The sequence below is a fragment of the Globicephala melas genome, chromosome 1 (genome assembly GCF_963455315.2).
Source record: "Globicephala melas chromosome 1, mGloMel1.2, whole genome shotgun sequence".
In the NCBI taxonomy this organism is placed as follows: domain Eukaryota; kingdom Metazoa; phylum Chordata; class Mammalia; order Artiodactyla; family Delphinidae; genus Globicephala; species Globicephala melas.
Window position 1 is genome coordinate 150,339,533 of NC_083314.1, and position 26,872 is coordinate 150,366,404.

Here is a 26,872-nt window from a genome sequence, read left to right on the forward strand (position 1 = left end):
TTCTAAATATCCTGTCCAATGTACTTAAAAATCGCACACTGTAGAGAATTCCCTGGTGGTCCAGTGGTTAGGACTCAGAGCTTCCACTGCAGGGGGAACGGGTTCAATCCCTGGTCGGGGAACTAAGATCCTGCATGCTTTGTGGCGCGGGCAAAAAAAAAAAAAAAGTGGGCAGTTAGCCTAAAAATATGACTTGCCCGTATTCTGAAAGATTGAGATCAGAGAAAAGTTTTAAGTTTGTGCAGTCCTCATGCAATTTAAGAGAAGCAAAGAAGTAATTTTCCTCACTGAAACAATCTGAGTAGGATCTGAGAAGGATCTTCTGAAGAGTATGAGCTTTCTTTCCTTCAGTATCAAGCTGTAGTAAACTTTTCTCTACATTAATAAAGAAGGATCGTGTGGTGATTTCAGCCACAGGCTTTTAACTGGTAAGCTTCTTAATGATCAGAACAAGCTCTAGCTCTATAGTGTTATATTTGTTAATATATAATTGAAACAACAGAATTGAAACAACAGAATTTATCGTCTCACGGTTTTGGAGGCCTGAAGTCAAGGTGTTGGTGGAGTTGGTTCCTTCTGAGGGCTAAGAAGGAGGGATCTGTTCAAGGCTTCTCTCCTTGGCATGTAGATCTTCATGTTCACATGGTATTCTCTCTGTATATGTGTTTATCTCTACATTTTCCATTATAAGAACACCAGTAATATTACATTACAACCTACCCGTATAACCTCACTTTAACCTTATTAATAACTCTGTAAAGACCCTGTCTGCAAGTAAGGTCACATTCTGAGATGCTGTGGATTAGGACTTGAACACACAATTCATAAAAAAATCTTGTAACAGCTGTGTAACAAAGTAAACAAGTTACCACTCTAGATTATGATCTTTCCACAGCAAGAATCATTAAAGTGAAAATTATATGTATATAATTTACTTACGAAATTTAAGTTACCTAATATTCGAATACTTATACAAAGGTAACGTATACCAGATGATACCATTTCCTGATTTAAATTCTTATAACATTGAAAATGTTTCTTCTTTTTTATGAGACTAAGCATCTCAAAAGACTAAGTTTTAAAGTTAGAATTCAAGGTGTTGCTTTTACTGTTTTAAAAAAGCTTTTGTGTGAGTTGACATGCAAAACTAGATAGAACATTAAGATGTCTCCAGCTTGACTTTTCCTAGTTTGTATATCCTAGAGCCTTTATTCTTTTAACTATATAACTATTTTTGACCAGCTGGTGTTATGTTTGGAGATGTTGCATCTATACTCTGCCAAATATCCTGGTAAAACCTGGAAAATGTGTCTAGCTTTTCTTTGAACATAGTTTTTCCCTCGTGACACTGCTCCCTACTGACTTCAGAGCCACAGATCATTTCAGTTCAAATAACTAGGTTGTGCCAGGTAAAAAGAGCTTGGAAATGCAATTCCCAGGGGCAACTGCAATGAAAACTCCACACTGGAGCCACCTATTGTTTTCAGACACTCATGGATACCAAGTTTTCCTCGGGGGGGGGGGGGGTGTGGGTGTGTGGGTGTGTGGGTGTGTGTGTGTGTGTGTGTGTGTGTGTGTTTTCAATGATCCTAAAGCTCTAGCACAAAGGTTTTTCATCTTTTAATTTACATTTTTCAAAACAATTAAAACATTGAAATTTTTAAGTGGATGACTATAAAGTTCATAAAAAGACTGAATGAGAACTATAACCTAATATAACATGAAAAGGACTTGTTAAGGGTTTTCAAGCTGTTTCTCAGTGATTCCTTATAAAATAAAGATTTCTAGAAATGAAGAATAATTGGGGAAGAATAAATCACCACTGGTGGGAAAAAAGAGCTAAACTGGAGAGGTAGAAAAAGGTGATGCCAAAACACAACCTTACAAGGCTCCTAGCCAACATGCTAACGTCATCTACAGAGTAGTTTTATATTTATTCTACTTGCCTAAGTCTCTTGGGTCCCTTCTCTGGATAAAAACCTTTAACTAGTAAAGTGATTACAAATGAAATAAAGGCCACTAAAGTGACTACTATCCTCAGGGCTTTGAACCAATTGGGATAATGTGGCAAGAGAAAAAGTTCAGTGTGTAATGCTATCCCCAAACCTATTATTACTGTGACTATAGCTTCACTGAGTCTTTCAGAAATAAAGAACGCAAGCCATGAAAACACAACAGGAGCTGTACTATTAGCTAAATTGAGGAAGTCTGGTTTGGCTGGACTACCTTGTGGCAGAGTAAAACCCCATCTGATCCCTCCCAAGAAAGATAGGAAACTGGCTCCATAAGCCATCTGAGTAAAAGCTAATACGGGAATATAAGTCTTTGTCATCACCATGACCAGTGGTGGAGCAATGAAGGGGATTAGTCCTGCCAGAGTTATGTATAATGCTGGCTTTGGGCTGTCAGGCAGGTAACTGATGGTTTGTGGTGGCCTGGCTGGAAGTACTGCTTGCTCTTGCTTCTTCTTAAAGCTGCATGGGGAAGTGTGATAATATTGTGTCTTGCTCATACACACTGGAAATGATGAGACAAGCCAAGGCCTTGGAAACAAAGGGGAAAAGTTCTGCTGGAGGCCTGTTTTGAGAGAAAATGTTTCTATTCTCCTTCTGACTCCTAGTCTGATTGTGGAAGGGTACTTCAGCATCTATAGGGAAAACAGAACGAGAAGACAAAAAACAGATTTAAAAAAAGGAAATCATCAAATGTTTTAGTCCCAATCTGAGACAATATAAAAACAAACCGCCTGCTTTCTGTTAGCACATCGAACTTAAAGAAAGGTTGGACTACAGGATGATGTTATTATTGCTGGCAAAGACTATTAAACAGCTATACAACATGCAAAAGAAACTACTGAATAGAAACCAGTGATATATTTTGGCCTACCACTAAACTTATCCCATGAAAGAAATATCTGAAGGAGGAACAGCTAAAGACTAGGTCTTCAGTTTTTGGCATTCTAAACTGCCTCTTCTATTTATAAATTGCAAAAGAAGCAGCACTAATTACTGTGGAAATGCTATTTTATGTAGAGAAAATTAAGCTTTAGACACTGCATAATTGTCATAGCTTCATGCCTTTCTACATATGTCTGCCTAGAATTCTAGATTACCATTTTTCTATCTAGGGAACTTATCTTTAAAAATTCGGCTTGACGCTTTCTCCAATCTGATGTAATCCTCCTATAAGTACCATATACACACTTCCATCATAATTCTCACGGTGAATTAAAATCATGTGTTTACTTGTCTGTCTCAGTAGACTTGAGAGCCAGGACCATATATTTTTCTTTGCCTTAAAAAAAAAAAAAAATCCCCAGTACCTTTCATGGTACATGGCCAAAGCAATAACCTCTCTTGCTGATTCTGTGCTTTAGTGAGTAGATTCCATACTTCAACAGTTAAGCAGATCAACATGAACTCAAAAAATGTTGGATTAAAGAAAAAAATGAAAGTTATTTAAGAATCTTGGTGGTTACTCAAAATGCTAGGAATGATTCCATCTTGAGGCTTTTTTTTTCCTTTTTGTCTAGAATGTTCTTCCCTGAGGTACCTGCATGGCTCATTGCCTCACTTCTGACCACCCTATTTATAAATGCAATCCTTAAGTCTACTGTCCCTATTCCCCTTCCCTGCTCTATAGTTCTCCACAGCACTTACCACTTGACATATTAGATGTCACTTATTTATATTTTACTCTTCCCCCGATCAACCAGAATATAAGAGGGTAAGGATTTTTGTCTTCTTTTTCACTATTGCCTAGCCAAGCAATGCCTGGAAAGTAATGCTCAAATATTTGCTGAATAAACCAACCTTTGAAGATGCTCGAGAAAACTTCTGGATGAAGTGAACCATAGTGGGCCCCATTGAAAGTCTTGCTTAGGAAGATGCCACACAGTTCTGATTAATGTATTTTTATAGCTCAGTGGAACATCTGAATCAGAAGCATGTTGCTGTGTACAAAACAAGATGTCATTTAATTTTCTTCACTTTATACGTAAGTTTTAAAAAGTAGTAATTCGGGATAATTTCTTCCATATAACAGTTCCTTTGAAAACAATAATTAATGTTTTCAAAATATCAGTAACATTAAGTAAATAGATCCTTTTCTTCTCTGAACCATTCTTTTAGCTTTTGCTGTTTGGTGTAACAGAAAGAGTAATGCACAGAGACAACAGATCTGGATTTTTACAAATGCCTCCATCATTTCCCAGCTGTGTGACCTTGGGTAAATTGCTTCCTTGAAGTGCCAGCTTTCTTATCTTTAACATTGAAAATCATAGCTTGTCTGGTCTATTAGTTATCTATTTTGGGACTTAGCTTAAAGTAATGATAGTAGCAATCAATACAATTAGCTGTGAATCAGGCATTGTAACTATGTAATTACTGTAACTATTGAATAACGTCATCAACTTGGTGTTGAAAGGCAGTAATAGCCTGTTAAGTTAGAGTGCAGACTTTGGAGTCAAACAATCTGGGTTGGAATCCTGGCTCCACCACGTATTAGCTATGTGACTTTGGACAAATTATTTAACCTGGCTATGGTGCAGTTCACTCACCTATAAGGCTTATGATAACTACATAGGGTCGTTGTAAAAATTAAGTAAGTTAATACATGTAAAAAGCTGAGAACTGTCCCTAACACAAAGTAGGCACTCAAAAAATACTGGCTATTATTCCCACCTTACACAATGTAAGCAACCAGTAAGTGGCTGAGTGAGAGAGAATATTATTAATCCAGATCTGTCATATTTACATAAGTCCCATTCTTAACCAAAAGAATAAGGTGTCTAAAAATCTAAAACCCACAGTTGCTGCTTAATTTAAAAACGTAGTGAACTAATTTCTTGATTACAGATCTTAGGGCTGGTTCAAGAAATCCTGTACACCAGCCCGTCAATGTCTTCATTCTGTATATATGTATAAGGAAGCAAGTAGGGAGTTAAGTTATCCCGGGTCTCTGAATAGATGTTAGATGACACCCACATCCACCTACTGACTCCCAGACACACATACCTGCAGGGCCCACACACTCACCTTTGTTCAAAATCACCTTCGTAAGGGATTTCAAAAACCTCAACGCTCCCTCAACCTTCCAAACTCCCTAGGCACTGTGACATGTGCTTTCCAGCTCAAGAGTATTAAAGAGAAAAGTGACTGCCTAAAGCCCGGGGACGGCAACTGGTGAGGGGGTTAAGGACAAAGACCCAAGGGTTAATCCGCTCAATTTGGGTGAGAACGCTCAATATTTCCACTGCGCCAAATAAAAGAGTTGCAAACTGCAAGCCTTAGAGCAGACATCAGAGAAAAGGGGACACAAAGATCCCCGGGAAACTTTGCCCAATAGTATCCGCGGCCTCAGTTTACTCCGAAGCCTTGGTGCCCCCCTTTCCCAACCTGCACCTGTGACAACAGCCCTACTACTCACCTGCCAGCGTCGCGCGGGGAGGTTGAAAGCTGAATTGCAAGAACAGCTTGGTACTGCGGAAAGCACTTCCGGCAAGTGGGGTTAGATAGCCCTCCCCACTTCCTGAGAGCCGAAAAAAATGAGTCCGGGTGCAGACTTGACCAGTGCTAACTGGTTCCTACAGGGGAAAATCTTAGTTCTAGTGGAAGCCAGCTTTTGAAGTCTGTAGGGTACCTGAACGGTCCTTGCCTTTGTATTCCAGGTTTCCCAGCCAGCAGAATCTGCCTCGCAGAGTTCGGGAAGGTAGAGTGCAACTACTGAAACCATCTCAGAGTGATGGTGGTGGAGGAAGGTAGGAGAGATTTGGAGTCTAGGCCAAGTATGACTTGGCCAAATTGCTTGCCGTCTCAGGAACTCATTTTTTACTTTGCATAACAACAGGGTTTCTAGGAGCGACGGGGCGTATCTCACGCCTCATTAAGGTCCTGAACTAATACTATTTAAGAAAAAACAAAAAACTGTTTTCACTTCATTTTCTCTGCTGGTAACTAGAAACTTCGTTAAGAAATAAACAGCACAAGGGGCAGGACTTTCATTTCCATGAAGGGTGTGAGGGTAAGAGCCTTTAGGGTGACCCGGAAGTTAGATTCCTTCTGTCACCCTCCGCTTTAACTTTTGTTTGTGGGCTTTGTGACCTTGAGCAAGTCCCTTCCCTTCTCTGGGACTCCATTTCACAGTCTATCAAAGGAAACACCATCAGGCAATTTGCGCGTTTATCTGAAAACAACAGAAACGCTAGCCAGTTCCTCCATTCCTCAGGATTCTATGTAGTCTAGCTTCCTGGTTGCCGACCGTCACATGGTTTAGCCTCCCGTGCAGAATGGGCTCAGAGAATTCTTCCTAGTAGTAACACCTTCTAGTCGTGACAGGCTTTCACTTTTGTTTCCTTCTCTGCCATGGCAGCGCCACCCCTTCCCGTTGTGCGATACCCAATGAGACTTTGGGCCGGAGAAACAGCTTATCCGCCCTGGCACAGGAGCAGGCTCCGGCCAGAAATCCGCCCAGCACTGGGGCAGGGGCGTGTCGCCAGCGGTCGGGCGGAACTACCACTCCCAGCGGGTAGCGCGTCGGGAACAGCCGCGCAGGCCTCCAGATCCCGGCCGTGCGGCCCGTTGGGGGCTGGAGTCTTAACGGCGCGTGCACGTGAAGGAAGGAAGGAGCCGAAGGTGGGAAGGGGTCGGAAAACACACGAGTCTACGAAACCGGTTTGTTAGTACTTGTAGAGGTAGTTTGGAGATGCGTGCTTGCCGAGAGGTGGGGTGTGGGAGGGTGCAGAATGAAGGGGCGGGGAAAAACGGGTACACACATACCCACCCACCCACTCATTCACACGCGCCCTGGCCCTAGTGTCGGGAGAGGGGATGTGAAGGGGAGTACCAAACCCAGCTGGTCTCCGCCTCTGAGGCGGTGCGAGGAAAGGCAGAGTGTTCAACTCTGCAGAGGGGCGGGGGTTGACCATGCGCCGCCTCGAGCCGCAGTGGAGGGAGCTGGGGGCAGGGCAGGGAATAACCGCCGTTCTCGCGGCTAAACGTTGGCAGCTTGGGGCGTCGGGCGGGTCACCAGAACAGGGCTCACGCGCGTGCGCGTGCGCCCTTGTGGGCGGTGCGAGAGGGTGGGCGTGTGTGAGGCGGGGTCAGATTAGGGGAGGGCCGGACTGGTCGTCGCTCCTCCCCCTCCACCCGCTCTGCCCCTCCTGGGCCGTGTGGGCCGGGCAGCCATTTTGGGAAGAGCTTTGTTATGGTTGTGGGCTCTACACCTCTGCCGGATCAGGAAGCTGGGGACGCACCCTCAGACGCCGCGACTGGTCCCTAGCTGTAGCCCTGCCGCTGCCCGGTGAGTGGGAGTTCCGGACGACGGGGCGGTAGGGGATCTTGAGTGGTCCGGCGCAGGGCTCCGCCCGGTGCCTGACGGGCCGGCTGTTGAAACAAGTTGAAGAAGGCTCTCACACAGGTGGTTGGGTGTAGGTTGGGCCGGGGACCGGGAGCAGAGCTCACGGGTCGTGTGGTTCGGACGGGGCACCTTCCCCCGCGCGTGGAGCTTTGCACATGAGCGTCGCCGCGACTCTGCCGGAGCGCTCCTAGTTCAACTTTGGTCTTCGGGTCGGAACGCTCACCTGCGGCTCTCTGGCTCCTCTCCAGGCGTTCCGGCTTGTTGGTGGTTGAATAGCTTGGTTTACGGGTTTTTTTCTCCTTCTTGAATTAGAGCCAAGGGCTTTTGTTTTCCAATGATGGAAAGTCTAAGGGAAAAAAGCGTGTAAGTCAAATGTGGGGTATCTGAGGGGAAAAGAAGAGCTTTAACCCCCCACGCCTGTTCCCAGCGTTCCGGTTCCCCCTGGTAGCGAGGTGTTTTCGTTGATTTAGATTGTCTATCCAGCACCTACTGACCCCTCCCTCCCTGGAAACAAAAAAGGCTGGTCGATCTTGAAGTGTTTTAGTGAGGATTTTTTTCTGTTTTACATCTACCTCTCCCCACCCCCGTGAAATTCAAAAGAAAGGCTGAATCTAAAATGGCTGTAGCTTGGGGAAGTGCCCTGAGCTTGGTAACTTAAATACGTTAACATGTCTTAAATTCTTAGTTGTTTTTCCTACGGGGACAACAGCTGGATCTTTCATCTTTTTGCAGTTTGTGTCTTATGTTGAAGAGTCTTCGCTAGGTGAAAACAAAGGTGAGGCTAAAGTAGTTTGCTTACTCCGAAAGTTTACGTAAGAGTGGGTGCGGTTTGGGTGGTTTTTTTTTGGTAGTTGCTTATAGTTTTGAAATTGTGCTGTGGTGTTAATTTATCAGCCAAGTTCGTGCTTTGAGATTGGTTTGCCATATTTGTTGAAATACTTGCTCTTAACTTTGATATTTATAGCTTATCTGGAATAAACAAAGTTTATGGTGGCTCATGTTTTAGTTTAGTAATAGAAGTCACATTCTTTGTAAATCCCTTCCAAAAGTAAAGTGATTGGTAGTCTTCAGTACACTCAGATTTATAGTTTGGTCATTGCTGGCCTTTTCTAAGGTCTTTTATGTGTAATGCTTGAAAGAGAATCAGAGTGCTGTTAAGTTTGGGACATTTATTAGAAAAGTGTAAGACAACAAGTGAAAACATTTTAGATTTGGAGTGTCTGATTGTTGTACCCTTTCAAACAAAAGGCTGTCTTTTTGTTTGCTGACTTTTTTTTTTTTTAAACCTTTAGATCCAGAAGTTTAACGGAAAACAAAAAGGCATAGAATGGAAACCAGAAACAGTTAACTTCAGTATTTGGGAAGATGCTTGAGTTTCAATCTGTCTAAAAGATAAAATAATAAAATGCTAATTGTGAATGAGAAGTTTGGAATTAATAGTAAAATAAAGTGTCATCTTCCTTCCCTAGGGAGTCAGTTTCAATTTACCTTTCTACATTCTTTCAATACAAAAGTTTACTTTTGTCAACTCCCCTAGGATTTGTTGTTCTTAAATTATTTTGGTGGTTTTACAGGACAAAAGTGCTTTATAGAAATTACAAGTCAGTTGCTTTGTGTTTTGCTGTTGTTGACTACTGGACCTGTAAACTTGGGTGAGACCTTACTCTGATTTTTTTTCAGGATACTCAAAACAGTTTGTACATATTGATATAAGTATTCTTTCAGTTTATTCTGAATAGTATCTTATCAGAGCTCTTGAAATTTGGTGGTGGTGGTAGGGTGTTAGGAAGCCATTTTTCTTTTGAATGAATTCCATCTTACCAGTTTTCTCGTCAGTGGCTGTTTAGTAGCTTGGCTGAGGAGAGCACATGCAACCATTTTAATAAGTTTGGAATGACAAGAAATCTGGGACACATTTCTGCTTATAATTCATTTTTAAATGCTTAAAGATAAAACCTACAATTCTGAATCATACTTCAGCAGATTGCATATCTTTGTTTTATGATTCAGTGTATATGCACTTAGTAATAACTCTAATGTACCAGAGGCTGACAGTTGCTCGAAGTGCTTTATATTTATTAACTTGTTTATTTCCGTCAGATAGATATTGTTTTATCCCCATTTTTTAGTTAAGGAAAATAAGTTCAGAGATTCATCCAGCTAGTAGGTCACAGACCCTGTATTTAAACCTAAGCAATCTGTTTCCAAGTCACTGTGCTTAACCATTATGGTTGCTACCTTTAACCATGAAAATAAAAATAAGACTATTGGAAAGGTGAGACACAACAGTTTTTTAAATATCCCAACTGAAAAAGTAGTTCATGGAAAAGGCAAATTTTGGTGTATGTATTTATGGTTTTTCAAATAATGGGTGGGATGGGATATCTAGGTGATACATAGAAAACATGCTACTTCATAACTGACTATAGTTGCCGTTGTCTGCAATTTGATATGTGGTTATGCTGAGAGCTAGCTGACCAAGTCACTTCAAAATCAGGCTCTGATTTTTATTTCCCACTGAAGTCTGCTCAAAACAAAACTGGCTATAATCAAACTTGAAAAATAGTTCAGTGAGATGAGCTGAACTTCTTTTGTCCACAGGTATGTATCTTAACTAAAGAGGTAAAATATTGCTAATGTTATGTAAATTGAATTTTTGTAGGTGGTTTAAAATATACGAGGCAAATATTTAAAGGAGTCTAATAGTTGTTTTTCTTTACTAAAGCAAATAAGGAGCCTTTGGGACTTCCTGGCGGTCCAGTGGTTAAGACTACACTTCCATTGTAGGGGGCGTGGCTTCGATCTCTGGTTGGGGAATTAAGATTCTGCATCCCACATAGGGCGGCCAAAAATAAATAAATAAATAAATCATTTTAAAAATAAATAATGATAATCAGCCTTTAATTGATCTGTTGGAAAAATTATTTTTCAGACAAAATGGTTCAAACTTCTTTTAAGAAAGTTTCTTATAAGAAATGCTAGAGGCTGTACTATTGTACTGTTGTTCCTGCCTGTTAAGGAGTAGGAATACCTAGATGACTATAAAACATTCCTGCCCCACCCCCAGAACTTAGTAGTTTAACAGATAAGCACAAAAATATTCACAGGATAACAACACAGAAAGCTATCATTCTTAAGGGAGTTGATTTTTTAACATACTCATTAAGCTTACCTTCCTTTTCTGTAATAAAACTACTTTGCCATATATCAGTCAGATGTCAGGCTAGAGAATCACCAGCATGAACAAAGTTTTAGTGCACTTTTCTGAGCAGCAGGTCTGTTTATGTTGAACAAGTTTGTTGTTTGTTTTTTTTTTAAAGAAAAAATTGAATTAATTTAAGTTTGGCTATTCTTTATATTGCAGACTCCTGTTTCTGCTGATTATATGTTTAAATTTCATTATATAAAAAAGTTCTCTTCTGAATTACTGCTATCCTTGAAGTTTACAAGTATGTTGAAAAGTTGGTTTGGGGGTTCTTTGGTTAGTTAATTAAAAGGTAGAGCTATTCCATTGTTCCAGCTATGTGTTTATGAATTATTAACTGTGCTTTTTAATTAATCTTACCAGGTATGGTGGAAGGATAGTGGGAACCATTTATTGTGGGCTTCATAAGCTAGAGACTTGTAACAGAGTCCAATCATTATTCCTTAAAACACTTGTTTAACATACTTGATATTAACCCTTCTATAAGTGGGTGTACAGAGGATCCAAGAAGTTAAGTGGTTTATATAACATAGTGAGATGTGGGGACTCAGCTTTCTCCGATTCCAAAGCTGGGTTTTCACCACATCATGGTAGAGAGATAGCATGGTACGATAATTAAGGGCAGCAGCATTATAGCCTGGGTTTGAACCTCTGCGTTGCCACTTACAGCTTTGAGACCTTGGTGGAGTTTTAGTAAGATTTCTGCCTGTTTCTTTCTCTGTTAAATGGAGATAATAGTACCTTCTCATAGGGTTTCTGTGGTAAACAAATGAAATAATATTTGTAGAGTTTTTAATACAATGCCTGTCCATTGTAAGCACTTCATAATTGTCAAGTAAATTGTTTGAAATTGTCTTTAATGAACATCCTTTTACCAGTTGAGTGAAATTCTGTGAAATCTGAACAGATTGTTGGACGTGGACTTTTAGGTTTTTGTTTTTCCTTTTCTAGATATTTTCTGTTGACGTCTCTTGTTTATTTGAATCAGGATCCAGGTCCCACACATGGTAGTTGACTGATATTCTTTCAAGCCTCTTAGTTTGTATGTTTCTTCTGTTTTTTTTTCCTTGCACTTTGTTGAAGAAACCAGGTCATTTGTCCTGCAGTTTCCCACATTCTAGATTTTCCTGATTTCCAGTAAATTGGTAGTTTTTTTTTTCTGGTTTGTTCAGTGATTCTCATCTATATCATTTTCTCACAATTCCTCTATTGAGCAGCATAGAATAATTGTATGAGTTATTTATCCTCCTTCAGTCTGCTTGTAAAATGGAGTGTTCGGTTTGGTCCTGTGCCCAATTCAGTGTTAACTTTTCTAGGTAGTTTGTTTCCTGTCCTTTTTTTTTCTACATAGTATATATTTGTTGTATTATAAAATTGAGTTAAGTATGCTGGGTTTGTAGTGGTTTTGTTTTCTTGTTTTGGTTACTAGTGAATAGTTTCCTCAGCGTATTTGGTCAGAAAATTTCTCAAAACTGCATTTTTTTTACCTGTTGTTTATCCCCCCACCCCCCAACTATTAATAAGCATTTTATTCTTAACACTTATGGAGTACTCACTATAGACCAGACACTTGGATTTTTTTGTTTTCCCTGGGAAAAATATCCAGGCACTATTCTTAACACTTTGCATATATTCACTCATTTAATCATCAACTTTCCAACAATCTCCAAATTACAGGTAATGATTTGAAGCAAAAAGAGGTGCCCAACGTTGTGTATGGAAAATTTTAGAGGCTCTGAATGACATTGATTTCCTGGAGAGAGGATTTACTACATAAAGTGGGAATTGATCCCCCCCGCCAAGAAAAAAAGAAAGTGAAGTGACTTCTCCAAAGTCACACAGCTAGTACATGGCAGAGCCAACTAGATCCAGAGTCTGCTCTTCTAACTTAAAAGTAATGTTTGGATTAGAAGCACAGTTTATTCTTGAGAAGAGATTTTTAGATATGCTTGTAAGTAAAATGTGCTTGAAGTAAAATGTAGGTTTCGTAATATAGTAGTCACTACTATTAAATGTTTCAATTATAAAAGACAGTATAGTTTTTTAAAAGTGACAAATAGCCTATTTACTTATATTCATAGGAAATTGAAGCCTTTCACAGTCAGCACAGCTGCAGATATTTGATAAAAGTTATCACTACTTGAATGACTTGTCTGTAGTGTAGTTGATACAGTGACTTTTGATTTTTGTGCGGGGGGGGGGGTGCGGACATGCCACTCGGTTTGTGGGATTTTAGTTTCCTAACCAGGGATTGAACCCGGGCCCTCCGCATTGAGAGCATGGAGTCCTAACCACTGGACCGCCAGGGAAGTCCCAGATAGTAGTGACTTTTGGAGCAAATACTATAAAAAACATTTTTGCTGTTTTTAAAATCGTATAGTTTCAGATACTTTTCATAAATCTAATCCACTTAGTTATCTGAATCTCACAGCCAGAATTTATTGTGTCAGTTTGCATCAGGTGATAAATGTACTTTTGTAACATACTATGCTTATTTGGAACTGTTGTGATTTAAGTAAATTTCATTTCTGTTAGTGGGATAGGTATGGTTGTAGCAGGTGCTTGTCCCCTTTAAATGACAAAATATTGGAAAGGCGATAACTACCTGAGAAAGTTTATAAATTTTAGTCTTCAAAAATTTTATACTTTATGAAATTAGTTTCAGGAAATGTTTTTTGAAACTGAATTCATTTTCAAAATGTTTTTTGAAAATGACTTGGAAGAAGGCACAATGATTAAAGTTTATTACTAATGGGAAGACTGGCAAGATTCCTGTGTTGGACATTCTACTAATTGGGCTTTAAGGTTATCCTTTGTTGTTTCTTTTGTCTGTTTACCATTTTAAGCCTGTTCCAGTATTGCCTTTTTGTGAATCTTAGTGGGAGAGGAAGCTGGAAAGGACATGTAACTCGTAACTTGTATGCATGCACACATATGCTTTCTGCCCCTGGTAGCTGTGCCCCAAGCTGTGCCTATCAAATACACTTGACTGGGGACTTGAATCTGGAGTGAGAGAGATACAAAGGAGCAAGGACAGTTTAGAATTAATTCTATTGTCTGGTGGCAGTGGCAGAGCTAGCTAGTGGACAGTTTCCTGAGAGACTTCCTGTGATGTGACCTTGGTTGGTGGTTTTGACTGCTTAGCTTTACTTGAATTTTTACAGGTTTGACAAATCATTCATTTTTTGAACTCCCAATATCCTACTGATAAATTTCCTTTTCTGCTTAATCTACCTAAATACAGTTTATTTTTTTCAACCAAGGGCCCTGATTTGTAAAATTGACTAATATAATTTGCTCCTTCTAAAAGATTTAGTTACTGCCTCTGTTTAGGGTGATCTCCTAACTCATGAAGTAAAAACACTTCCATGAATGTCTTTTTTAAAGACAAACTTAGAGAAGAATTTTTCCTTTTATCCACTCCCAATTCTTAAAAGCAGTAGTTCTCAACCTTTTAAAATATATCTGAGGTAAGGCCTGGGCACCATTAGTTTATTAAAGCTCCCCATGTAATTCTGTCTTTAAGTAATTCTTTTATTATTACAAAAACAGTGTTGTGATGTGTAGATAATTGGAGTATACAGATATGCGAAAATAAAAACTTGACATTCCTATCATTCAGAAGTCACCACTGTTAACAACTTTTGGTGCATTTTTTCCCCAGATCTTTCTCTAAGCACATATGTGTAGGCTTTTATTTTTATTTTACGAAAATGAGATCAGTTTACAACTTGGCTTTTTTTGTCCAGTGATGCCTACAGTCCATGTTCATTTCCTCTAGTATGCAGGTTCTATTATTCACATTTCCCCAGCTGATCCAGAAAAATGTTTGTTACCGCTGGCTGGCTATCCAAACTGTTGATAGTATCTAAACTAGGACCTTTTCACATATAACACTTTGTTTGGGGAATTCCCTGGCAGTCCAGTGGTTAGAACTCAGTGCTTTCACTGCATGGCCCGGACTCAATCCCTGGTTCGGGAACTAAGATCCCGCAAGCCTCGCAGCAATCAATCAATCAATCAATCAATCCCACTTGTTTAATTTCTTTTTGTCTCTTTTTTTTTTTTTTTTTTTTTTGGCTGCTTTGGGTCAGTCGTTGCTGTGCGCAGGCTTTCTCTATTTGCAGTGATCAGGGGCTACTCTTCATTGTTGTGCGCGGGCTTCTCTTTGCGGTGACTTCTCTCGTTGTGGAGCATTGCCTCTAGGTGCACAGGCTTCAGTAGTTGTGGCTCACAGGTTCTAGAGCGCAGGCTCAGTTGTTGTGGCGCATGGGCTTAGTTGCTCCACAGCATGTGGGATCTTCCCGGACCAGGGCTCAAACCCGTGTCCCCTGTATTGGCAGGTGGATTCTTAACCACTGCGCCACCAGGGGAGCCCTCTTTTTGTCTCTTTAATCTAGCTTAGTCCTTATTTTTCAGTGACACTGACTTTGAGACTGGACTGGTTATCCTGAGAATGCTTCTGTACAGTTGCATTCTTGTGGTATCTCTTAGTTCGTTCCTTTTGTTCATGTATTTTTCTCTAAAGTTTACAGCTAAAAGCTTGATGGATTTATATGTAAATACTTTGGCGAGAATACATCATAATTCTATCTCATTTTGCATCATGTCATAAAGCACATAATACCTGGTTGACCTACTTTAGTAATGCTAAGGTTGATCCTTGGATTAAGGTAGTAATAGCTGGGTCCATACATTAAACAGTAAGATTTCCCCCCTTGCAGCAAGAAATTAATTTGGGTGGTGCTACTTTGTACTGCGTTCCCAGTTTCTTACCAGTCATTGGCATAATTTTTTTAAAGACAGCTTTATTGAGATAGAATTTACATAACATAAAATTCACCCACTTTACATGTACAATTTAATGTTTTTTTTTAGTTTATTCACAGAGTTGTACAACCATTGCTACTATCTAGTTTTAGAACATTTTCATCACCCCAAAAAGAAATTCCATAACCGTTAGCACTCACCTCCTCAACCCTAGGCAGCCATTAATCTCCTTTCTGTCTCTGTGGGTTTGCCTATTCTGGACATTACCTATAAATAGAATTATATGGTATGTGGTCTTTTGTGTCTGGCTTCCTTCACTTAGCATAATGCTTTTAATGTTCATACCTGTTTTAGTATGTTTCGGTACTTTTTTTTTGCCACATAATATTTTGTTGTATGGTTATACCACATTTTGTTTTTCCATTCATCGGTTGATGGGCATTTGGATTGTTACCTCTTTGCAGCTGTTATTAATAATGCTGCTGGGACTTCCCTGGTGGACACAGTGGTTAAGACTCCATGCTCCCAATGCAGGGGGCCCAGGTTCGATCCCCGGTCAGGGAACTAGATCCCTTGTGCCACAAGGAAGATCCCGCACGCCGCAACTGAGACACAGTGCAGCCAAATAAATGAATAAATAAAAAATAATGCTGCTGTGAACATTCATGTCTAAGTTTTTGTGTGGATGTATGTTTACATCTTTCTCGGATCTTTCTAGGAGTAGAATTGCTGGGTCATAGGGTTAACTTTTTAAGAAACTATTTTCTGAAGTGATCTTATTATTATACATTCCCACCAGTAGTCAGTGTATGATGGTGTCATTTTCTTCACATCCTCAGCAGCACCTGTTATTGTCTGCCTTTTGATTATAACCATCCTAGTGGGTGTGAAATGGTATCTTACTGTGGGTTTGATTTGCATTTCCCTCAAGGCTAATGATGTTAAGCATCTTTTCCTGTACTTATTGGTCTGTTGTGTATCTTGAGAGAAATGTCTGTTCCTTTGCCCACTTTATTTATTTATTTATTTATTTATTTATTTATTGTTGCTGTGTTGGGTCTTCGTTCCTGCACGTGGGCTTTCTCTAGTTGCCGCAAGCGGGGACTACTCTTCATTGCGGTACGCAGGCGTCTCATTGCGGTGGCTTCTCTTGTTATGGAGTGCGGGCTCTAGGCACGTGGGCCTCAGTAGTTGTGGCTCGCAGCCTCTAGAGCGCAGGCTCAGTAGCTGTGACGCACGGGCCTTGTTGCTCTGCGGCATGTGGAATCTTCCTGGACCAGGGCTTGAACCCGTGTCTCCTGCATTGGCAGGTGGATTCTTAACCACTGCGCCACTGGGGAAGTCCCTTTGGCCACTTTTTAATTGGGTTATCTTTTTATTCTTGAATTGTACAGGTTATTTTTTTTTAATTGAGTTGTAATCCACATATATCTTATTAGTTTCAGGTGTATATGATAATAATTTGATAATTATAGCATATATTGTAAAATAATCAACACAGTAAGTCTTGTTAACATGTGTCGCCATATAGTTATAGAAATTTTTTTTCTTGTGATAAGAACTTTTAAGAACTTCTCTCTTAGCAACTTTGAAATATCCACTACAGTATAATTAACTATAGTCACCATGCTACACCTTACATCCTCATAGCTTATTTATTTTATAACCGGAAGTTTGTACCTTTTGACCCCCCCCCTTCACCTATTAAGCCCACCCCACCCCACCTCTGGCAACCACCAGTCTCTTCTCTGTTAATGAGCTTGATGTTTTTTTAGATTGCACATATAAATGAGATCATATGGTGTTTTGTCTTTCTCTGTCTTATTTCACTTAGTATAGTACCCTCAATGTTCATCCATATTATTGCAAATGGCAAGAATTCATTCTTTCTTATGGCTGAATAATATTCCAGTGTGTGTGTGTTTGTGTGTGTATGTGTACATACACACCACATTTTCTTTATCCATTTATCCATCAGTGGACACTTCCTATATCTTGGCTATTCTAATAATGTTTCAGTGAACGTGGGAGTGCATATATCTTTTCAAGTTAGTGTTTTCCTTTCCTTTGGATAAACACCCTGAAGTAGAATTGCTGGATCATATGTTAATTCTATTTTTAAATTTTTGAGAAATCTCCATACTGTTTCGCATAGTGGCTGTACCAGTTTACATTCACACCAACAGTGCACAGGGATTCCCTTTTCTCTACATCCTCGCCAGTACTTATTTCTTGTCTTTTTGATAATAGCTATTCTAACAGGTGTGAGGTGATATCTCATTGTGATTTTATTTTGAATACAGTTCCCTTATCAGATATACGATGTGCAGATCTTTTCTCTTAGTCTGGGTTGTCCTTTCACTTCCTTCATGGTGTCCTTCGGAGCACAAACGTTTTATTTTGACGATGAAGTCTAATTTACCGTTGCCTAAGCTAAAATCACTCCTGTGTTTACTTTAGCTGTTACACTAAGGCCTTTGATCCACTTGGAGTTAATTTTTGTGTGTGGTGTAAGATATGGTCCACATTCTTTGTTGTTGCGAGTGGACATCCAGTGATCGTGGCACCATCTTTTGAAAAGAAAGACCATTTTTTTCCCATTGATATATCTCGGCTTCTTTGTTGAAAATCAGTTGGCCATACTTACTAGTTTTATTTCTGGATTCTTGGTTCTGCTCCATTAATCTCTATGTCTATCCTTATGCCAGTGTGCAGAATTGAAGCCCTTTATATATTCCTTTTTAATTGCATGTCTTTGTGTCTTTCATCCAGAATTTGGTATTGATAATACACTTGCATTTTTAAATAATTTTGCTTTATATGACTATATCCCAAAACTAATATTGTTATTCATTTTTTGAAACCTTATATGGTATCGTATAGTTTTCAATTTTTACAACTTTTTTATTCTGCTTTGTGAGAGTCACCCATTTTGCTTATACATATATCTAATGTAATTATTTCCTGCTGTACAGCATTGTACATATATACCACAATTTAATCAGTCTATTGGTGGACATTTAGGTAATTTAGTTTTTTGTCTACTGTATACAATTCTGTAGCAAACATTCTTATATATTTTGTCTTACCTTCATGTATTTTTAAGATTGGTGGGTCACAGCAGTGCCACTACTGGACATATACCCTGAGAAAACCATAATTCAAAAAGAGTTATGTACCACAATGTTCATTGCAGCACTAGTTACAATAGCCAGGACATGGAAGCAACCTAAGTGTCCATCAACAGATGAATGGATAAAGAAGATATGGCACATATATACAATGGAATATTACTCAGCCATAAAAAGAAATGAAATTGGGTCATTTGTAGTGAGGTGGATGGACCTAGAGTCTGTCATACAGAGTGAAGTAAGTCAGAGAAAAACAAATACCATATGCTAACACATATATATGGAATCTAAAAAAAAAAAAATGGTTCTGAAGAACCTAGGAGCAGGGCAGGAGTAAAGATGCAGACATAGAGAATGGACTTGAGGACACAGGGATGGGGAAGGGTAAGCTGGGACAAAGTGAGAGGGTGGCATTGACATATATATACTACCAAATGTAAAATAGCTAGCTGGTGGGAAGCAGCCACATAGCACAGGGAGATCAGCTCAGGAGATCAGCTCAGTGCTTTGTGACCACGTAGAGGGCTGGGATAAGAAGGGTGGGAGGGAGATGCAAGAGGGAGGGGATATGGGGATATATGTATACGTATAGCTGATTCACTTTGTTATACAGCAGAAACTAACACAACATTGTAAAGCAATTATACTACAATAAATGTTAAAAAGAAATTCAGAAAACAAAAAAGAAAGATTGGTGGGTCCATAGGGGTTTCACAGCTTGAACTTTGTATTTGTCAAACTGTTTTCCAAAATGGTTGTACAAGTTTAGGCTCACACCAGCAATATATGAGAATTCCCTGTTGCTTTATATTTTTATCAGCACTTGATAGTTTCAGGATTTGTTTTTGCCAGTTTGGTGGGTGTGGAATAGTATCTCATAATTTTACTCAGGTTTTAAAAGTATGTATGAGTTTGTGAGTGATTCAGAGTAATGTTGTTTTCTTAACAGAACTGTAGTGGAAGAAATCTTAAAGGTATATTATATCCTCTTTTGGTTCATTGAAAGACGTGACCAAATTTCATAGCCTTTAGAAGTTCTTAGGTACACATTAATCTCCTGAAATTAAAATAAATAACAAGGTAGAATATGGCTTTGGGCTCTTTTCTGTGATGAAGTATCAGTGTGAAGGTTAAAAATAAACTTAAGCAAGGCACCAGTAACCCTGGAGTTCTTATTGAGGACTTGGGAGGGAAACTGATGCACAGTTAGGAAATGAGTATAGATTACTGTAGGGTTCCTCAGTCCTTTAGAGGCAGTGAGAGTGATAGACATTTAAAACTAAGTAATAGGGCTTGGACGCGGGTTTGTGCCCCGGTCCGGGAGGATCCCACATGCCGCGGAGCGGCTGGGCCCGTGGGCCATGGCCGCTGAGCCTGCGCATCCGGAGCCTGTGCTCCGCAATGAGAGAGGCCACAACAGTGAGAGGCCCGCGTACTGCAAAAACAAACAAACAAAACTAAGTAATATTCTTTTCAAATCATGAGATTTGGAAAGGAAATTTTAGGGCCAGTGAATATCTGAATTTATCCAGAGTTAATAATCTTGGACTCTGCAGTTAAAGGAATAAAGAATGTTCAAAGAGAGCTCTTAGGAACAGTTAAAGGAGATACTAATTGATAGAGTTGTCAACATCTCTTAAAGAAATTATTACTTGGGACTTCCCTGGTGGCGCAGTGGTTAAGCATCCGCCTGCCAGCGCAGGGGACACGGGTTCGATCCCTGGTCCAGGAAGAGCCCACATGCCACGGAGCAACTATGCCCGAGCGCCACAACTACTCAGCCTGCGCTCTAGAGCCCATGCGCCCCCAACTACTGAGCCCGCGTGCTCTAGGGCCCGTGCTGTGCAGCAAGAGAAGCCACCTCAATGAGAAGCCTGTGCACCGCAACGAAAAGTAGCCCCCACTCACCACAACTAAAAGTCCACACGCAGCAACAAAGACCCAACGCAGCCAAAAATAAATAAAATTTAGGGGAAAAAAAGAAATTATTACTTTTGGTCATCCTGTCTGTAGTAAGAGATTATCCCACTTGCTATTAATTTAATCCCTGCCAAGCATAGGGGAAATAAATATGTAAACAGGTAAATATAATGCATTGTGATGGATGCTTGAGTATAGTTATGTGCATGATTTAATGCTTCATGAAGTAGAAATTCCATGTGAGAACTGAAGACCTGAAAATGAATGAGATGGTGAAGAGATTCCAAAGAAACAAAAGTGCTGCATCAAAGCTTTTAGGTAGCTGTTATATTTACAGAGCAAAAGAAAAGAGAAAAGAAGTAATTAAGGGTAAGAAGACCACCAGGATATCTTGATGCAATGGTTGCCACTCTTGCTGCTCCCTGACAAAGATTATACCGGCGCTTTGTGAATATTATCAATATAAGGATGCCAACTTTCCTCTTTCCCTTCCTTCCAAACATGAGTTGTCCTTTTTCTCAAGATTTTCTTTTACGGCATTATTGCCTTTTCTCTTATGAAATGATAGTATTAGGATATATTTTTTTAATGTTCTACTTATCCAAATAAAATTGCCAACCTGTATCAGCCCTTGAAACATATTTTGAAATTTTATAGTTGATGCAGTCCAAGTCTGCAAACTACTGCTCTAATGATGTAATGTCATGGAAACCAGGAGAAGGATTTTAAGATAGGATTGGCCCAGGAACATGTAAACAGTGTAAGCCATTGTGGGTGGTGATTCATAAGTTACTGACCTTTAAGAGTATATTGGTCAGGGTTCTTTGTTGTAGAAAACTGAAATGTTTAGAAGCATGGTTTTGTGTGTTCTTCTACCACAATCAGCTTCATGGGTGATGAACGACATAAGCAACAGTTGGATTTAACTGAGGTGGGACTTTTGGGAGTTGGGTACAGGTCATGGAGAGAAGAGCCAGAGTTGAGGGAGTTACAGTGATGGACTGAGTAATTTAAACTACAGAACTCTGCAGACTAGTCTCACTTTAAATTCATGATAACTTACAAGTGTGAACCCTTATTGTGCTGGGAAACTACGATATCTCCTTTTTCATTGACTCTGCAGCTCCCATTTCATACCCTAACTCTCCTCAAACCTGTAACTCCCTCCTTTCCCTCACCTACCCATTGTCACTCTTAGCTGAAGACTTTTTACTTTGAGAAGATAAAAGCAATCAGAATAGACATTCTAAGCTCTCATTGCAGCAGTACTCAGGTACTCTGCCTTCCCAACTGTCACCATAAACAAAGTATGTGCAAACCTACTGAAAGCTGATCTCTGCTGATGCATCAGATCCCTCTCCTCTTCACCTCCTTAAGAATATTGTTTCAGCAGTTTTCTGCATCATCAGCTGCTTCAGTTTTTTCTTCTTTACTGGGTCATTCCCATCAGTGTACCAAAAACAGTTCTTTCTTTTGACCACACATCTCTTTCTAGCCACTACCCCATTTCTTGGTTCTGTAGCAACACTCTTCAGAAGAATTTTCTGTACTTGCAATCTACAATTCCTTCCTTTTAAACACCCCAAACCAGGCTCTCACTACTGCCCTTATCCAACATGGTCACTGAGAACTTCCACGTTGCTAAATCCAGTGGTCAGTTCTCAGTCTTCCATCTCATTTAATGGCCTTTGATATAGCTGGTCATTCCTACTTTCTGGAAATACATTTCTGCTGCTTAGCTTGAGTCCCCACACTTTCTAAAGTTATAATACACCAAAGTTCCTCTCTGTCTACATTCATTTCTTTGGTGATCCCATCTAGGTCCATGGATTTAAGTGAAATTTCTGTTTCTAGTGTATACCTCTACCATGAACTGTAAATTCATATCTGGCTGCCTACTTAACATCTCCACTTAGATGTCTGATAGGCACTGAAAAGTTGACATGTTCGAAAAGAGTTTCTTTGTCATTATTTGTGGAATCTACAAATTAGTAGAATTCCTAAGAGTTTAGCAAAATGGCTTGATGTGATTTATACCAATAGTAAACGGTATTATCATTTAAAGGAAATGACACAATCGCATAAAAAAATAAAGTATTTAGGAGTAAGCCTACGAAAAAAAGTATGTAAGGTCTTTAGGGAGAAATATTTTAAATTTTATTCAAAGATGTTAAAGAATACTTAAGTCGGATATTGACCATGCTCATGATTTAGAAGATTTATCATAAAAACATTCTCCTGGGGCTTCCCTGGTGGCGCAGTGGTTGAGAGTCCGCCTGCCGATGCAGGGGACATGGGTTCGTGCCCCGGTCCGGGAAGATCCCACATGCCGCGGAGCGGCTGGGCCTGTGAGCCATGGCCGCTGAGCCTGCGCGTCCGGAGCCTGTGCTCTGCAACGGGAGAGGCCACAACAGTGAGAGGCCCGTGTACCAAAAAAAAAAAAAAATTCTCCTGTATTGATCTAGATTGGTTCATTGGTATTCCAAGCAGTGTCATAACGGCCTCATATCCCCAGTTTGACGTGCTTGTTTTAAATTTTATATGAACGGGCAGAGTGCCAAAATAACCAAGGCCTTTAATGTGTATGTTTGTGGGGAGGCTTTGCCGTACTATATACCAAGATATTATTATAAAGCCATAATTTAGTTAAGACACACATGGTTGTAGTATAGGAATAGACAAATAGACCAATGGAACAGAAGTCTGGAAACAGACCCATACATATATAGAAACAATTTATAATTGAGCTGGCCTTTGGGCAGGGGTGTGTGGCTTATAGGATCTCAGTTCCTCGACCAGGGATTGCACCCAGGCCAGGGCAGTGAAAGCCCGGAATCCTAACCACTAGGCCACGCTGGCTTTATAAATCAGTGGAGAAAGAATGATTTGGGACAATTAGTTACTCACGTGGTAAAAAATGAAATTGGACCTGGACCTCATACCGGATACAAATCAGTTCCAACTGATTGATGTCTTAAATGTGAAAGGCAAAACTATAAAACTAAGAAGATAATATAGGTAACTTCTTTGAATCTTAGAGAAGAAAGGCTTTTATACATTAGATGCAAAAATACACATCATAGGTACTTCCCTGGCAGTCCAGTGGTTAAGACTCCACGCTTCTACTGCAGGGGGCACGGGTTTGATCCTTGGTTGGGGAACTAAAATCCCACATACTATGTGACATGGCTGGAAAAAAAAATCATAAAGGAAATGATCAACAGCTTTGACTACATTTTTTTAAAAATTTTATTGTAGTGTAGTTGATTTACAATGTTGTGTTAGTTTCAGGCGTATCAACTACATTTAAAGTAAGAACGTGTGTTCATCAAAAAAATAAAAAACCACGGGGACTTCCCTAGTGGTCCAGTGGGTAAAACACCATGCTCCCAATGCAGGGGGCGGGACCCAGGTTTGATTCCCTGGCCGGGGAACTAGATCCCGCATGCCGCAACTAAGACCAGGCGCAGCCTAAATAAAATCAACAAACTAATTAATTAATATTAAAAAATGTATTTTTAAAAAAACCATGAAGTTGGAAAAGATATATGCAACACTATAATCAGAGGATTGGGGTCTATTGTATTCTCTTATTTCAGATAAGAAAAAGATCAGCTACCAAAAGAATGGTAAAATGATAAGAATAGATGTTTTACCAAAAAACGAAACACAAAGAGATGATAAATAGATTAAATGATGTAAACAAAGACTGCGGTAAGTCATCATTTTATACCCACCAGCAGAGCAGAGAATAACTGGCCATACCTAACTTTGTGAGGGTGTGGAGCATATGGAAATCTAAAAATAACCACTGCCGGTGGTGTAAACTGGTGACCTTATTGGAAAGCAATTTGGCATTACCTTGTGAATTTGAAGATGTAGTACCTATTAGCAATTCCTTCATTTATTTATGCATTCATTCAGCAAATATTTATTGAGTACCAACTATACAAGACAGTGTTCTTTGTGCCTTGGTTCAATGGGAGACAGTTAAAAATAAATTATTTAGATGATCGTTGCTATAGGAAAATGTTACTTAACAGAATGAAAATAGTTCAATATCATGTCACTTCCTGTTTTTCACTTTTATGGATATAAGTTCCAAAAATGCTACATATGGTTTTTTACATCAGTGCCACTCAGTTCTTTTAATCCTTTTAGAGTTACTTACCAAAAATCATTAATCAAAACTTATTTTTATGATCTATTAGCTGAGAACTAGGTTACATCCTTTTTCAATTCTGTGGTATACACAGATTGTAAACTACCTAATTTATGAGATGATGTTACCTAGTCATTGAATTTCTCACTTTATAGGCGATATGCCAAAAGCCTTTATCAAAGAAGGCTTGTCAAATGCCTAAATTATATCTATTACTTTTGTATTTAAAGGCACTTTTTTTATGGAGCCAAAATTAAACAAGATTGGCTAAAAATTAGACACTGCATATTTTGGGGTTTTCCCACAGGTTATTTAAAAAAATATTAGAGCCAAACCTCAGTGGCATTATTAGAGGTAACTTTTGAATTGTTGTGTGTAGTATAGATGGAATAGAAATTTCATTTCATGGTTGAAGGTTATGCTTTTGACAGAAGTAAAATGGCATGTCAACATCTGAAAGGGAGAAATTATTTGAATTGAAAGAAGATTTTTTGTTTGTTTAGTTTTTGTTTTGCTGTTTATAAGTTTAGGCCATTATATCCTAGATTGCATTTCAAGAACATTTGTATTACATAATATGTAGATGTAGGTGTTCTGTTGGGTTTTTTTTGTTTTGTTTTTTTTGCAGTACGCGGGCCTCTCACTGTTGTGGCCTCTCCCGTTGCGGAGCACAGGCTCCGGACGCACAGGCTCAGTGGCCATGGCTCACAGGCCCAGCCACTCCGCGGCATGTGGGATCCTCCCGGACTGGGGCACAAACCTGTGTCCCCTGCATCGGCAGGCGGACTCTCAACCACTGCGCCACCAGGGAAGCCCATTGTTCTGTTTTTAAGAGTGCGATTTATTTTGCTAGGAACTTTGTTTTAAGCAGTAGAACTCTTAAAGAGTCTTCGTAAATTAATCAAATATAAGTAGATGGTAGGAATGAGTAAATGTGCAGTGAAATACTGTTGTATGACAGTGCACAAATGAATATGGATTTTAGTATCGAATCTCTCAGCAAAAGTTAATTAAAATGTTTCTTCATGTCGAATAACTATTCAACAGAACGTAAGTCCCCAACATATGTGTATTCAAAGATTTAGTGTTGATCTCTTGGAAGTAAATTTTTAGGACCTTTTCACCCTCAACAACTTGGAATTGTGCAAAGCATGTAGCTGGGACACACATTCTTTTTTTTTTTTTTTTTTTTTTTTTTTTGCGGTACGCGGGCCTCTCACTGCTGTGGCCTCTCCCGTTGCGGAGCACAGGCTCCGGACACGCAGCCTCAGCGGCCATGGCTCACGGGCCCAGCCGCGGGGCATGTGAGATCTTCCCAGACCGGGGCACGAACCCATGTCTCCTGCATCGGCAGGCGGACTCTCAACCACAGCGCCACCAGGGAAGCCCGGGACACACATTCTTAATGCAGCTAGGACATGATCTTAGGCACAAGTGAATGAGTCCTCGCTGAGCTTCACAATGGATTGGTATCTCCCAAAATGCTTTACCAGGGACATTGCAATGATTCTGTCACCTAGGTGAAATAATGCTCTATACCTTACCCACATCCTCTGTGCTCCATCATACTTGCTTACAGAAGCATTCTTTGATGTTAGTAAGGGGACGAAAAAGTGAGATTGTTAAACAAAAATTGTCATCACTCCTGTCACCACATTCTATAATGAGAACACTCCGACATGAATCAAAAGACTTGTAATTTTTCTTCTTAATCCACTTGGGGTAGCACACCATAGTAAGATGGGTGAGAAGGAGAAGGACACTTATGAACCCATCCATGGGAAAGAAGAATTAACACGATGTCTTGACCACAGGTGCCTTCTTATGCAGGTCAGTTTCAGAGAAGTGAGCATATGGAAGTAGAAGGTAGGGAAATTCCTTTCAAACTCTATGTCCACTTACCCCTTTTAGCCAAGATCAGTTGGTATAAGCCTGATAACGTTTTGCAGAAAAAACCTCTTGTGGCTTCTTTGCATTCTTTCCCTTGGCTAGCTGTGGATATGACAGCTCCTTGGAACTTCATGGCTCAGCAGTACATGTTCTGAATTAGTTTTCCCTATGATGGAGTTGGATTTATGGTCATGTTCTTTAAGGTTGTCATGGCTAAGGACATGAGATTGCAGTTTTATTAAGATCAGGAACCATGTACATACTAGCCACATTTTATTGTGTTTTTTTTTCTTACCACAGACGGGTTTAATTTTTCAAGTCTTTCAGTTTTGCCTGGAAGCCAGCCAGTCTTGGCTAATACAGATAAACAAATAATGAGAGAAATACAAAAAGAAAGAAAAAAAAATGTGTGTGTATGTAAATTAACATCCCTCTTTA

General features: G+C 39.7%; 2 protein-coding genes across 6 annotated transcripts in view; one reads left to right on the top strand and one right to left on the bottom strand.

Annotated features, from left to right (window-relative positions):
- Positions 1-1,601: 1,601 nt before the first annotated feature.
- Positions 1,602-5,517, bottom strand: TMEM69 (transmembrane protein 69). Its single transcript, XM_030870001.2, has 3 exons — positions 5,428-5,517; positions 3,813-3,952; positions 1,602-2,647 (listed from the first exon to the last, which is right to left on the bottom strand). Exons 2-3 carry the CDS (start codon positions 3,864-3,866, stop codon positions 1,934-1,936), a joined length of 768 nt encoding a protein of 255 aa, XP_030725861.1. The 5' UTR covers positions 3,867-3,952; positions 5,428-5,517; the 3' UTR covers positions 1,602-1,933.
- Positions 5,518-5,606: 89 nt separating this feature from the next.
- The window catches only part of GPBP1L1 (GC-rich promoter binding protein 1 like 1), a 55,388-nt gene continuing 34,122 nt past the window's right edge, over positions 5,607-26,872 (top strand). The window contains exon 1 of one of the 5 annotated variants that reach the window (XM_070045311.1): positions 5,607-5,758. The gene's annotated coding sequence lies outside the window, so the exon portion shown is untranslated. Of the gene's footprint in view, positions 5,759-6,488; positions 6,672-7,158; positions 7,300-8,020; positions 8,132-26,872 lie in introns of those variants that run through there. The other 4 variants (XM_070045310.1, XM_070045309.1, XM_070045307.1 and 1 more) reach the window with 4 other exon arrangements.

What these genes read in the sequence shown, in the direction of transcription:
- TMEM69 (XM_030870001.2), bottom strand. Translation starts at nt 3,866, where the DNA reads ATGGGGCCCACTATGGTTCACTTCATCCAGAAGTTTTCTCGAGCATCT. An exon ending in TTTCTCGAGCATCTTCAAAG is followed by an intron (nt 2,648 to 3,812) that starts GTTGGTTTATTC and finishes TTTTCCCTATAG; the next exon opens with ATGCTGAAGTACCCTTCCAC.